This window comes from Cinclus cinclus, chromosome 3 (genome assembly GCF_963662255.1).
Source record: "Cinclus cinclus chromosome 3, bCinCin1.1, whole genome shotgun sequence".
NCBI classification, from domain to species: Eukaryota; Metazoa; Chordata; class Aves; order Passeriformes; family Cinclidae; genus Cinclus; species Cinclus cinclus.
In genome coordinates, this window is record NC_085048.1 from 86,136,060 (window position 1) to 86,151,825 (window position 15,766).

The window sequence follows — 15,766 nt, forward strand, 5'->3', positions numbered from 1 at the left end:
ATTAGCATTATGAAGCAAAGCTAGTCTGTGGTTCATATTAGGTCATGATAAAATAAAATCTATAATTAGTGCAGGGAACTTTGTATGAGATGCTTTCTTCATGTAAATTGTCTGTGGTTATCTGAAATACCAGTTCTAGCACTCAATACAGATGGAAATCAAAGTGATTACAACAGGTCTTGTCAGAATTTTAATGGCATATGTATGGTTTGAGTTCATGCCTATTCCTTATTTATAAAGTATTTGTAGGTTAGTTTCCATTTTATTTAATGACAGAATACAAGTTTGGGGTTTCTTCTTTAGCATGCCACACTTCATATAGTTAGATTGCATAAATCACATCTTGCATGTGATGATGGCGATATTGTGAACCTTTATGAATTTCAGAAGAAGTCAAAACTTGGGGCTTGTGAAATGTGTTTGTTCTAGTTCTAAGGGTTTGATTAAATTCAAATCCAGGACATGCCAGTTTGTGGTATTAGTAATCTTAAAACATTATTTATTTATTTTTAAAGAAAATGTATCAACATCTTGACAGAATTCTGAACCTACCCATCTGTGGCAAATTCTGTAAAATAATTTCAAACATATAGTTTACAAATAATTACATGGCATTTTAAGATTAAATCCCCCTTCATGCAAATTTATTTAAAAAATGGTAGTGGCAGTTTGACTCTTGATACTAAAATCTACACTAGCAATTCTTGAACATAACCTGGATCTGAATGTAGCTGAAGTTTTGTTTGTGCTTAGGCTGGGGAGCCTATCCTTCCTTTTTGGGGCTAAGGGGAATATCTAGTGCTTGTGCCTTGTTCTTTTGGTGGAGGAGCAGCCTGTTAGCCCATCTCTGCAGTGGATGTAGGAAATCCTGTCAGCCTCATACCCCGCTGCCCGGTCCAAGCCACGGGCTGGTCCCGTACGGATCCCGGCTGAGATGTTGCACGTGGTGATGCTGGTGTGCGAACACGAGCCTCGCCCCGCTCTGGCTCAGGGCCCTGGGCATGCTGACAGCAGTGGCCTGGCTTCCAGGGGCAAGCTGAGGACAAGGCTTGGCTCTGCCACCTCCTGCGGTAGCCAGCGGAGCGGAGCAGGCACCCGGGGGCAGGAGATGCTGCTGTGTTGTATTAAAGGGTGCTGCGTATCCCACCCTGGCATATGTTCTCCATAACTCCCCTAGGAGCTGTCTGCGTCAAACAGAGCCCTCCAGGCCCTGCACTGCTGTGCTGCCATGGAGTCTCTCTCAGATAACCTCTGTCCTCATCTGGACAATTATTGTTTTAATATTGTGCTGTCTCTCCCATAGCCCTGATCTCCAAATTGTTGTTTTGTTGTTAATTTTCTTTAAAGTAACAGCTGTTAATTATCAGCTGCAAGAATAGTCTTAACAGTTTAACATCAGACAGTGGAAATTAAGTGGGCCTGCTCTGTTCCTGCTGGAATCAGCAGGGCACATATTTCCATTAATTTAATTTTCAAACAATTTCATGTTTTCTTTTTGCTTACAGCATTTGAGGAAGCTGCGGTTGTTTAGTGAGTTCTCAGTGCAGAACTGTTTTTGAAAATGGAGTTTTGACTCTTAAAACATCAATTTATTTATGCCCCACTCTTCCAGGGCAAGCATGTTCTTTTCTGAAGTGTAATAAGGTGCTAAATTTTTGAACTGCCATTAAAAAATCCTTTGAACTTCAGCTTAATACTATCAAAACATCAAGTCTTAGAGGATCCAAATGTACTTGTTAATATGTAATATGTTTTAGAGTTTCTGTTCATGGAAATATTTGAAACTTGACTGGACACAGCCCTGACCAACTTGCTCTGATGCTCCCTGCTTTGAGTGCGAGTGTTGGATCAATCAATCTCCAAAGGTGATTGTGCTTGTGATTCAACTATTGTGATTCCAAGCATTCAGCAGTTTCCAAAAGCTGAAAGAATCATTCAAAGACACTCACTCTTCATTGGTAGCTTGTCTTGCAGGATCTAGGCATGAGAATATTGAGCAATCCAGAGAAGTAGGTGTAGGATAGATGCTCATTGCCCACATGGCAGGGTAGAAAAACTGAGTGTGAATTTCTTGGTACAAGCTTTGGCATCTGTGAGAGAAAACAGCATAATTATATTTGAAAAGGATGAGTCGCCCATTTAGTTTTGTTAGTGCCTTTATTTAACATAATGTAACTGACCTACGGCTTCTCCAATGTTTCTGAGAGACTTTCCCACTATAAAGTAGGGTGGGGATGAAAAAGAGGGGCAATAAATACATGTTCTAATAAAAAAATACATGTTCCAAGATGTTCTTCTGCAAAATGTGTTGTTGGGCTCACAAGTAATTAGATGTATAAATGTGTTAATGCACATTCACACTATTGTAAGGAATTCTATTGCTAGAATTGTAGTTGATTATTTAAGTGCTTATAGCATATCTATGGAGAATCATTTTGAAAATTGTGGTTTAAAGCAGGACGTAAAATTAGCTGCATTTTTGTGATTTAGTAGGTGTAAGGATCTCTTAAAAACTAGAAAGCCATCTTATCCTGTGCTTAGGTATTTGGATAACTAATAAAACAAAGAGGCTATAGTTGGGGTTTTCTTTGCAAGTCTAAAAATAATTTGTTAGAAATAAAGCATGAGAACTTTCTGTCCAGGACATTTTTTTTTTTTTAAGTGTTTGTAACTGAATGAAAAATGTCTTTTTAAATGAAGTGGTCTTTCAGCATATGTTTATGCCAGTTCTAATGATACTACTCATGGAAAGTCTACTGTGTGGATTTGTCACAACCTAAGGGAACACATTTTTCTCTTTTAAGAGAAGGGGAAAAACAAATACAGCACTATCTAACTGAACTTTTATGTCACTAATTCCATTATTTATTTCACTAATTCTATTTTTGTCAGTTCCCCCCCCCCCCCCCTTTTTTTTGGTTACAGTCTTACGAAAGGAGTTTGTTGTCTGTAAAAACACGCAACTCATTAATCTGTTTCAAGTGTGTGGGAATTTGTTCGTTGCTTATATTTGTGGTTTTTTTTCACAGAGGTTGATACCTACTTCTCTTTATAAAACAAAATGAATGAGAGGGTGTTCACTGTTGTAAATGGTTAAAGGATAAAATATGATATACCTAAGGTGTAGCTTACTTTCATTTGGAGATATTTTATTCAGATCTCTTACTGTAGATGCCCAGCGATTACATATGAGAGAAGTAAAATAATAATATTTAAAACTATGACAATGAGGAGACCAGAGAAGTCACGGTAGAACCATAGAGACCTAAAAAGAGAAGAATGAGTAATTTAATAACAAGGCACTCAATCTACTTATGTTGCTCTACAGACATTTGAGTACATCTTCCTGCCTTTAAATCTGTCTGAGGAAAGTAACTGAGCTGTTAAAAGTGCTTGTTAAGGTAAAATAAGCTGCAGCTGATTTTTTTTATTGTTTTAGTTTCACATGAAAAATGTTACCTTTTTCTGAAGAATGAGTAACCTACTCTTTTTCTTAACTTTCTTGTTTGAATTTTTTTCCCTCTCTGTTGCTATAATCCTTTGTATACAGTAATGCAGCAGTTAGTTCATAGGGATTAATAGATTTTTCTGGAAACACTAAACTAGTGCCTCAGTTTTACAACCTTTTTCCAATGAAGAAAAATACTTTCCTTGATGGGCAGAATGGGACACTTCATGATAAGTGTCAGTTTCGAATGGTTATGAAATAGACCACAGGCAAATATCAAGGGAACTGTATTGTCCTGTATTAAAACAAAAAAAAGAAACCCGCAGCAAATGAGTACTTTAAAAATTATAAATGCACTGTCATGATTTAATTTGTAGAAGTGATTTTTGAAAGGTAGAAGCATATAATTTTGATTGGGTCTGCATGAAGCACTTTCACTTTATATAACACTTGTCTTGCGTATATTGAGCTGGAAAATAAACTAATACACTCATTAGGTGAATGAGTTTACCTTCGCCTTCTGTAAACCAAAAGAGATTTATTTTTTTTTTAGTAAACTAAAAATAAACTACATGGCTAGAAAGACGTGGAAAGAATACTCTTTCTTAGTATTTAATGCCTCAAAGAATTTTTCCTGCCAGCATTTATTCTGATTCCAGAACTCTTAATTTACTTTGAGTTTCTCTCTGTGGAAAACCTGGGTACTTCAGAGTTCAGTAAGCTGTGCCAAGAAGTGTCTGTAGGTTAAAAATACTTCATATGAAGTCTTTGGATACAGCCTCACTGTTAGGAGGCATGGGGAGGGAGCAGAGGATCTCTGATTGCCTGCCTTTATGCAGAGGCTTTGTACATTGGCCCTGGTAGAAGGGATATAATTGACTCTATCTTTCCCTCCTGGACCTGTGCTAAGGACTGGGTTGGGCTAGTAAGGAGAGATTGAGGTCTAAAACCAGTGGTATAGTAGGAAAGCACAGAGGGGGAACAGAATAAAGCCTGTCTCTGGCCAAAGCTACAGGTCAGAATTTTGCATGAATCAAGGCTGTGGAGGCAGCACAGCAGCACTGGCTGGGCTCCCTCCCAATTGCCCAGAGTGAGCATTAAAGAAAATGACAGTTGCTGGAGGTGCCGTTCTCCAGAGGCATTTTCCTCCATATGCTGTGGTCTTGTCCAGTTATGCTCCACTCTGGGGACAAAGTCTCCCTGAGAGTTAATGTGACTCTAAGCTCCAGCCTTTGGTCTGGATTAACTAAGTGCATTTTAGACACAGCAGTTGCTGCATCTGTGTTGCTCGTTCTAACAGATAAAAATGGTTTGCAAGAGCCATTTTAGCACGGGAATGCCATGATCTTGTAGCCTTTCTAGGTAATTTCAAACTGACTATTCATATGTGATGCTTCTTGATGCTGTTTTATTTGGTTAAATCTGAATGCTCTATCAAGTTCACTGACAAATAAATCCATTGAGAGATCTGTATTCACTCACGAACCTGATGGACTCTTCTCAGTCAATAATTTGTTTTCTTGAATGACCTGTGTCCCACAGAAGGGTGAAGTGGGTATGACAGTGTATGCAATAGGGAAATGTTTTGGCTTAAAAATTAAATAGGCTTTAGTCAGACATTTTTCTCTGATTTTTATAAATCATCAGTGACAATGCCAAATACAGGTGGTACTAGTAAGGTCTAGGTATTTCTTTGTAGGCAGGAATATTTTTTTAAACAAGTCTTGTTTCCACAACCTTGGTATTTGATAATGCTTTAGCTTGAATTATTATGCATGAGATGAACTACCAGGATTCGGGGTTTACCCCTTGCCTCTGCTGCTTTTAAAAACAGCCAGGATAGATGTTACTTCTGCTAAGATCTTGTGTGGCTGGAAATGGACTGGGTGAAACACCAGCTTTAGCCATGTGCTACCACTGCCGGGATTTCTGTTTGGCTGAGCTGAGCACAAGCTGCTGACAGGACAGGGTTGGTGACAACCTTCTGCTCTGGAACTTGCAGAGTCCTTTGGTTTGCTGTGTTTCGTGGTGTTGAGTTAAGCTTGTCTTCACCAGATGCTTGAGAACTGTGAGGGACAGGGGTTAAAAAAGGCTGCTTATTGGGCTCTTCAGTGGGGAACAGTTTTTATAGGCTTTTTGGAGAGCATCATCATCTTTTTGGACTGTGCCATGGTTTCTAATGTGCGTCTAGGTGATTTCATTTCAAGATTGTCAATAAAGGTATGAAATGTAAGTGTTTACATCGCCTAGCGTGTCTCTTCTTTTTGAAGCCTGACGACTAAAATCGGTTGTTTCTTTGTCTCCCAGTGCTTCCCTCCTTGGTAGAAAAAAGTTAGGTAAAATCCTGTCAGTGTTTGACTACTTTTGTTTTGATCCTGTATGTACAGTTTGTTCCCCTGAATTCACTGGGATAATTTAGTTGAGCAAAACTGTTGAGCACTGACATAATTGGTCTTGAAATTGCCAAGTATATTCATAAAGAACATACCTACTTTCATGCCTGTTACATTTTAAAAGCAGATGCTAGGACTTTCATTTCCTAGGTCAGTCCTAAAGGCTTTTTTACCTGCTTTTAATGATAATTGATTATAGATAGGTAACTTTTGAATATATTTGAATACAACCATTTTTCATTTATACTGCTTGGAATTGTTGCTGTTGTGTGGTAATCACATAAAATGTGCTTCTTTTGACTAAAACTTTTCCTCTTGCATTAAGGTAATGTTGATTCTGCAACATTATCCACGTTTTCACAATTTCTTTCCTTGGCGTTGCTGCAGCAAGGAGATGAGCAGTAGCTAATTTTTCTCTGAAGTTCCTACTGTACTGCATAGTTTAAAGTAAAAATTACTTGACTGCTTTTTAGTTGGATGGTTAACTTGGAAGTATATTTTTGGACCTGAAGCTCAGATTTTAAAGCTCTGTGCAAGAGCAGAAAGGAGCTTCAACTCCCGCTGCTTTATGAGCAATGACAGCACTTGTTTTTTGAAACTGTCAATGGAAGTGGTGGGGGCAGTCACAGGTGACTGTCACCTTCAGTCTTGAGACATGCCACCCTCGGTCTTTCACTTTTCACTGCAGACATGGGACGTGTATTTCTTCTGGGGATGAATCCACAGCACCAGTTTTGTTCTGATAACAGCATCTGGCACTAGATTGATTTAACAGGCTCTGAGGTTTGCTCTTTTCAGATATGCGCTTGTACGGCAGCTTCTATGCAGCTCTGACATGGCCACACGCTACTGTTGTTTTTTCTGCCTCCTAGCACCACGTGTGAAGCTAAAGCTCTTTGACACCTGCCATTTGGACCCTTTTCTTACTGAAAAATGTCATCGTTTTCAGACAAGATGAAGACAGATATCATTCTTCCCTTTACAGGGATGTGCTGAGGGCATGGTTCATACACAGCTGAATAAAGGATTCCAGACTGGAGCTATACAGTTAGTTTTATTAGTTTAGTATGGTAACTAGTTCTTGATTTGGGAGTTCACAGAGAGTTTTCTTGTTAACAGACACTGAGGAATTCTTGCATTTTATCTGTTCTTGAATGACTATAATTTGGTATTTCAAACTATTTATTTTTGTATGTTGTTCTTCATCTGAAAGACTGTACATCCATTCTGTAGGGAAGTTTAGTTATGCATAAGCATACTAGAAAAATTGGGAAACACTGTGTCATTGTAAGAGTGTTATTTTAAGATACATAATTTTTAATGCTCTGAAGCAACAATATCAACACTGCTTAGAGTATCTTGCTAAAGATGGATTGAAACAGGCCTAATTCTTTCTTCTTGAGTAGGTTCTAAAAATCTGTACTGTCTACCAGGAAAGCTATCAGCTTAACTGATGGTTAAATATCATTTGTGGCTGAACAGGAGAGAAATAATTCCTACTATAAGGATGATTACCTTGAACTTCTGTCACTTAAGCAGCTGCTTGATAAGGTGTTTATTTATTAAGTCCCTGCTGTGGGGTCAGTAAGCTGTTTCAAATGTAGGGTTTGTAACTGAAAGAGGTTATGTTCTTCTGTGTTGTAATCTGCTGCAAAACTGAGTCCCTGGTATGAAGTAATACAGTAGTTTTTAATTTACAAAGTATATTGAGTTGGTCAAGAGCAAATTCCTTTCTTTGGCATAATTTCCAGCAAATTTCATAAGATACAGAGCAAATTCATACATGGCTAGAAACACTGACTTTTTTTTTTCTGTTCTGACTTCAAAATGCTAGTTGTAAGCAGGAATTCACCTATTTTCTATGGAAACTTACAGAATGCAACTGAGCAACTGTGTGGAGTCTGTTTCACTGCTTATCATTTGGTGTGCTCTCTGAAGACTCTTTGTGGGGTTAAATCCCTGTGTGTTTGGGAGCTCTGAAGCAGTAGCTGTACTTTCAGGCTTATGGTTACCCTCCTGCATCTAACTGAACAGCTGCAACTGAGTCACTATGAGCTTTTTTCTAATACTTTTGCTAAAGATGACTATAACAGCTTTGTCTAATTTGACTGATTTTTGAAAGAGGGACTGTCATATAAACAACACTTTTATAGCGTGTAGTATCTAAAAGTTTTGAGTGAAGCAATGGAAATTTGATGAACGCTCCTTTCCCATCTAATGGTGTTTTTGTTATTAAATATATTTTATGATGAAAATATGTCCCAGGTTTTTATTTATTGTTAACATTTAAAGCTAATTCTTTATACTATTTAAAAAACAGATTAATTGGATGCTTTTTGCCTTGATTCTATTGAATAATGATTGCTTTCTAGTATGATCCTTTTTCATGATCCTGCCATCTTCCTTTGCTATACCACTAATTTATTGGTGATGGGGAAACACCGGATTATCAATCTTATCTATAAGAATGAACAGGCTTTTTCAAATCTTTTTATTATTTGAATACATCATTCAGTGTATATCACAATGTTTTAATCTTGAACTTCCATGATTTATGTTCTTTATTGAAAAAAAGCAATTGCATAGCTGTGTCAGAGCCAGGGTCTGTCAGTCCTGGTGTCCTGTTGTTCCTGTGGCAAAGCACGTGTGGCTGCACAAATCACAGCCCAGCCTGTGCTGTGCTGCAGGATCCTGCTGGCCACAGTCACCACCACAGCAGAAGGAATTGTGCTGTGCACAACGCAGAGGTGCTGGAGTGTTTGTGTGCCCAAACATGAGTTGCTAGGAGGGGCAGACAGCTCTGCCTTTGGTAACAGTGAGGAGTTGAAGGGGCTGCTAAAGTAGCTTTTGCCATGTGCAACGTCCTGCTTGACAGGAGCAGAAAGAGCAAAACAAGTCAAAATGCAAAGAGGAGCTTGCATTTCCTGTGAAAAGCTTTCTCCATCTCCCCTAGGTGGTTGTCATTAGTCATCGAAAATGGGTGTGCAGGGATACATGTAACAACCGATGCAGGCATCCTATTTTTGCAGTGTAAATCTCAACCCTTTGGGGTGTTAGGTTCTTCAGGAACTAGTTGTGACTTCTCTGTTTCCAGTAAGGCCCAATGGGTTCCTCATTTGTGAAGTAGCACAATCTTCTTTTGAGTATGTACTTCTTTGCCTTCTCTGCCCCTTCTTAGTTGGTTTTAATCATAACACCTGGAAACATAATTAAAGCTTGATGCATTCTAGCAGAGTGTCTGAATGCAGTGTTCTTTTCTAGAGAGTATTTTGTAGTTTTATTTCATTTTATTTTTCCTTCCCGGGTGATTAATAACCAAATTATTGTAGCAAATAACACTGAATAAACCTTTGACTCTTTTTTTACTGTTGTACTTCATGAGAGCCTCTGGCTTTTGCAGCCACAATTTTATGAAGAATATATTTATCAATAAATATATAACAAGTTGGGTTAGAGAAATTAGCCACAATTACTAAATTATGATTGTGAAGGGAGTTTTTCTGGCAGATCATCATTTTATGGCCAAATATGAAAATCTTGGCCCACTTTGAATTTGACATACTCTTTGCTTTTAGAGTGACCAGGATTTTCTTCCAAGTGGTAAACACCAGACTTTTCATTGTACTGGTGTTGTTTCTTAAAATGTTATTTTAAAGGATTGAAGTTGCAGATCAGGGATTTGGACGTTGTAGGAACAGCAAGTTAGGTAAAGTTGGATGAAGTTGCTTTTTGTTTCTCTGTAGGTTATTAATCCAGTTCTGCATTTGATTGTAGGGAAATGACTTCAATGTCATATAGAAATCTGAAATGTTGGTAAGATTCATGGAAATGTCAGGAAGGTGCATTTGTCTTTAAACCCACAAATGTCTAGCCTGATACATCTTTGTTATATATATATATTAGATGTTTTACATAGCTTTGAAAAGGTTTACAGTGAAAACTTACTACGTAAGAAAACTTGCAAATTTTAAAAATTGTGAATTAGTTAAACTACTGTTGTTACCTAGCTGGTTATATGTAATATTTATACATTTTTGTAGGTATGTAATAGCTTTGAATTTAAAAAAAAAATAAATTGCAAGTATTCTTAGATTTTATTTTTTTACATTTTACAATAAAGGTTCTTTCTCCTGTAAAAACTAGGAGATGGAAAATCTGAATGTTTTCAGAATCAAATAATCTTTTCAGACCAAATAGTTAATACTTATTTAAGCTGAGTAAGAAAACAGCTTGCTTTAGTAGATGTTAAAAGACTCCTGAAAGTATTTAGGATGTAGGTGGCATGGTCTCTAGCATAAAGCTGAGAGCCCACCAGGTGGTGCTGGTGGAATACATTTAATGTTGCCTTAGCTACTTAAAGTGTGTCTTAACTGTGAATGAGACGAGTGCAGTACAGGAAAACCTAGTACAGGAAAACCTGCAACAAGCCAGTTTGAACATCTGAAACGAATGCACTGTAATATTGTATAGTAGCTTTGTGATTTGGGCACTCTTAATTATTAAAAATTGCACGTAGATGCTGAGGAAAAACACCTTATCCGTAGGATGGCTGACGTGGGATGCACAGTATGGAGGCATAATACCAGATCCTTTACCTGCTTTTTTGTTAATTCAAAGAGAAGTTTGAGGCTTGTTCATTCATGTCCTAGAAGCATATTTTATAATATCATGTGCTTATTTACCTAATGCATACTGACATTAAAAAACAAAATATTTTTTGGCTAAAGCTGTTTTAACTGTTTAGATTCGGTCAGAATCTTTCCTCCTAAGAAACATACAATAATGAAGGTCTCATTATGGGGCCAATTCTTTTGGTATCATCTATTAAGTGACTTAAAAAGTCAAAATAGAAACAAATTCTGAAGATTTGCAAGATTTTAATACCATTTCACCAGCTCTGATGAAGTTTTTTATTTTTGACTCATTTGGGAATTATGTCCATTAGTTTGGAGTAAATTTCTATTGCCTACACATTTGAGCATGTTTGGTTTTCTCTTAATGTGCCCTGACATAAAATATATATATATATATATATATATATATATATATATATATATATATATATGTATGTATGTATGTAATTTCAAAGACACAATGTGGAGCATTTAGCAACATTAAATTAGCTTAAATTGTCTATAAAGCCATCACCCTTTTCAAGAGAATGATGAGAATTTGGAAAACTTACAAAATGTCAGTGAACCAAAGTGACTGTCTCCTGTTTAGTGAAAAATTAAAATCCAGAACAACTGCTGACAATCCCTAAAGCTTGTAATTTTAATATTAGTTTTTTAGTGTTCTGACCTAGTTTCAGCATTCTGTATGGCATTGTCCCATTAGTAACTACCTCACTGTAGCCATATCAAACCATGTGATGGCCACTAATAGTTTTGTAAAAGTTTGGTTGTTTGTTGCTGAATGAACCTGAGAATGGTTTCTTTGGAGTGTGTGGCCTTACACGTTTAATCTGGGTAAAAGATTTATTTAACGTCTGGGTTTTGCTGTCTTGGGCACAGCAGTGTGAGGTTCTACATAAGTGGAAATTCTTGCTCCCCTTTTCCACATCTGCTACACCAAATACTTCAGAGAATAACTGCATGCATATGCCAAAGAATCTCAGAGTGGATCTCAAGTATCCAGTGCATGATGCTTCTGAAGGTGCTTTTTTGCATCTTGTTCTCTTTATTGAGTTTGTTTTTTTTTACTTGGTTTCCCCCTTCTCCTCTCGCCAGTATATGCTTTTGCTCTTGAGGAAAGGAAATATGCTTTTTTCAAATGTCTGTCTCCTATCCTGAGTTTTAATTTTATCTACTCATTTTAGCAAGGAATTTTTTTGCTGCCTACCTTAAAATCTGGCACAAGTCACATATTACCATAGAATGACAGTGTTAGTGCAATCCTTCTGCTTCAGCAAATCATCAGTGTATTATTAATGAGAAACATTAAAATGTCGAGTGTGTTGAAATTCCCATCAAGGTCACATCAGGTTTTTTTACTGCAGAAAATACCAGGAGAGGATCAAGCAATAGGCTGTGTTCAGTAGTGCAGTTTATAGTACAGCACTATAAAAATGACTGCAAAACACTGATTTTTTTTTTAATCTAAAATTATATTACTCTGTATTATCAGTGTATTAAATTTAAAAATGGCATGTGGTGGGCTAATGTTTGAGATCTGTTGGAATATGAAGATTGAAGAGAGATTAGTTAAAAGCTGTTGGAAGTGTGTGCTCATGTGTGGTTTTTTGGAAGCAATATCCAGAAAGGGAGCACTTGCCAGATGCTGCCTTTATAAGGTGTGAACAGGTTAAAAAATATGTTCTGCAGCATTGTTCTTTAAATTACTCGTTCATCAGAGAAATCAGTTTTATGAGTCTTCTGTCAACATCTTTATGTTCAGCAGTTAGGTTTTTGTGATACAATCTTGTTTCTGAGCACTGCGATGGGAATGTTTTATGAATGTCATTTATAGTGAAGGAGTGCTCATAATACTGAATCTTTTTGAAAGATCATGAAATAGTTTCATTTTCACTTGCCCTGTTCACCTGGTCTGAGGATTTTTTTGCTCTGTTTGAATGGGTCTGGAGTTATATTAATTTTAAAGATAACAGGGTTTTATTCTCTGTATTTATTGAAAGATCCAGTCTGTTTATACTACTGTTTTTTAGAGATTGGGGTAGCTTTATAATCTGACTTGTGTGTGCAGCACTCTACCAAATTCCTGTTTTGACTGGGGAAGAGGGGAATCTGTCAAAAAAACAGTAAGAAATTCATACCTTTTGTGTTTTCATTTTACACTGTTTTCTGTTAGTGTGCTTGGAACATTGAATGGGAGTATATTTAACCTCTGAGCTGTTCTCCAGCTTTTTCTAAAAGGAGGGGCTTCTAAGTATCAGTTTCTTTATTTAAAAATTTTACCTAATAAATGTTTCTAAAAGGAAAATTTATAGTCGAATTTTAAAACAATATAAAGCAAAGTTATGGTTTTTTGCTGAAAGGTCTGTTTCTTAAGGTCTTTTGTTTCTCTCCTTATGGCAAATATTAGATTATGTTAAAAGTGGAATAGTAAAAGTAAAAACAGTTCTGAAACTGATAGTATTAACCTCCAGTGCAGTAGCTGTATGATGCCATAATTATCAACGTGAAATTCCAGTTCTGTTGAAATTATTTGAAGAAATATACCATTGATTCAGTGATGTGAGAATATCACAGCTGAAAATAAACTTAGACTGTGAATACTTGATTGCAGTTTTCTCTTGAGTGGAACTAGAGAACTTGAGGGGCTTTTAATTATGTTTTTGATTTGAATTGCTGAGTTTATCATCATTACTGAATGAGTTTGAGGTGTATGGTAGATACATGAACTGTAGTTTAAGTTCCAGAAGACAAGCAATGTGTTTTTCTTTGGGGATGGCGGTGGGAGCCGGGAGAAGACGGTATTGAATGCTGCTGAGAAGGGAGCTGCAGCTCTGCGGCTCAGTCTCTATCAGCTTGAGGCTTTATGAGTGTTTTAGGGCAGCTGGCTTGAGGCAATGTGTGTGCACACTCCTGGCTTGTATTCAAGTGATACTTGAATGATAGATTTTAGAACGTAGGTGTTTTGAATCAAATTGTCAGGTAGGTTTAGTTTTGTTCATGGAAGCTGGCTTGCCTATTTATTTCTGGTAACACTTGTTTTTTGTATTCATTTTCTCTCCTCTTGTAAAGATTGAGACAGGGACTGAGATTGTGTGTGTATTTATAAGGGCAGAATTGATAAAGAATCAATGTTGCAGGTCAGGGAAGGATGTTTTGGTTGAAATAGAGATTTTCCTTTTTACTGACTTACTTTTGTAAGCATTTGTTTTATTCAAAACCTGAGGCTTTAAAAGAAATCTAAATATTCACTTAGGTCATTTGCCAAGTCTTTTACATGTCTTGTTCAGTTTTGTGCTCTTTTACATATTTGCCATTTTATTTTTCAGCATTGCCAATGAAGCGGGAGCATCGATCTACAGTGTCAGTCCAGAAGCGTCCAAGGAAATGCCAGACCTAGACCCTAACCTAAGAAGTGCAGGTATGAAGAGCATTTAATTTTATCACATTTCAACTTGGAGCTCAAGTCTCAGTTCTCAGACTGTTTTGTTTATATTATTAAATGTAATAATAGCCAAAACTAGAAAAAAAGTTTTGGATATTCTGTTTCTAAACCTTAATTATTCTGTCATTTCACAACTGAAGTCCTAGGTGTGCAAATGAATGACATCATCTTCTACTAATGCCTGTATTGTAAAGATCCTTGTGGAGGTATTCCTTCAGCAGGCTGGTGCAGGAGAATTTATAGTGATGAACAGAACCAATGAATTGCATGAACTTTCACAGTTGCAAATGTCTGTGCCCACAGGGGCTTGACCTTCCCTCTTCTCTTCTGTGTGTACATAAATATCTCTAGCAATAATTAAACCATTAAAGGGCTGGAAAAACAATGTAGAACTAGAACAGATAATTTAAAGGTGTGCATTTGTTGCAAGCACTGGAGTCTTCAAGTGGCTGAATACAGTTTTCAAGAAATACGGTTTAGGTTTTGTTTTTAGAAAGTTACCTACTTCAGCATAAATGTCACTGAGGTCTAACACAGCGATTGGAAATGTGCAAGTGTTGCCACTATTATAATTTTCAGTGTTTGGTTAAAGAGTGGTCTTCAAAGATCAGATTGCTAGCAGCTCTGTCCGTGTCTGAATTCTGCTCATGGATTTGTTTTATTCGGAGACAGCTGTAAGAGCAGATTTGAGGTTATTTTTGTACTACTTCACTTACATATTTTTAATTGTATCTTACTGTATTTTTTTTTATCTACTTCAGGGTTTTGGGGTTTTTTTTGTTCTTAGATTTTCTGCAGTTTCCTGTCACAATCAATCAAATCTAGCGTATTGGAAAATGCAGCAACATTCATATACAGAAATTTTCCAGTCAAAATTATAATGTTGTTAAATTAAATGTTTTTTTAGCAGGTTACTGGCCTGGAAATCCTTTGGAGGGTATAGATCAGCAGAAAAGAATTCAGGGGTAAAACTCCATAGAATTCCCCATGTTTCCCTTTTCTCTTATTTCCATGAAGGGGAAAGTGTTAACTGGAAGTTACAATGAATGTTTTTACAGGAATATTCTTGGAATATCTATATCAGCCCTTCCATTTTCAGGATAGGTCTCTAGCTTCTTTTTGCTTGCCTCCCTTTTCCCTGCCTGTGAACAGACTCCATTGTGAATATTTCTTCCCTGGGCCACACAGGTTTTAAATGTGTCGTGGTATGGCCAGAGCAAATACAAGGCATGTGACATTTCTGTGCTTGTGACAGTAACACTAGCTTTCCCTTGGGCCACAGTTTTTTTATGGTGTGGATGTATTAAATACAGGTTTAAAGTTTATGTAAATGAGCAAAAAACATAGAAAGGGAGGCAATCTAGTTATTACCATTATGCCTTTCCAGATGTACATTTCTCATTTTCTCCAAAATTAGTTTTTCAACACTTCAGACACTTTTATTTAGTGTTGTGCATCAAATAGAGTAAATTAAAATCAAATTTTTATTACATGATCAATTCCAATATTAATTACTTACAGTTCATAAATTGCTCCATTATTACTAGGATTTTCTTCAGATGCTGTTGCATCTGGTTTTAAAAGCATCAGCAATTTTAACATGCCACAGCAGTACCACAGAGTGGATAGAAGTTGAAGAAGGGTAGGATAGAAATTGAAAAAGAATTGCCTAGTTCCATGGATGTTGGCTGTTATGAAGCTGACAGCTAGAACTATGTTACAATCAAGGTATTCTAGAAGTTTAAGTCTTTCTTCTTGACATCTTTTGGTGTCAATTTGTAATTAGCTGTGCTAAATCTGTGAATGTTTTCTTGAAGTTGAGTGTAAAAATGGGGCATAACATTGGAGG

General features: G+C 36.8%; 1 protein-coding gene across 1 annotated transcript in view; it reads left to right on the forward strand.

Annotated features, from left to right (window-relative positions):
- Positions 1-15,766, forward strand: part of SRBD1 (S1 RNA binding domain 1) — a 116,047-nt gene that overhangs the window by 38,603 nt on the left and 61,678 nt on the right. The window contains exon 14 of the mRNA XM_062489239.1: positions 13,802-13,893. Within this exon, the coding sequence (XP_062345223.1) occupies positions 13,802-13,893 (92 nt within the window). The remainder of the gene's footprint in view (positions 1-13,801; positions 13,894-15,766) is intronic.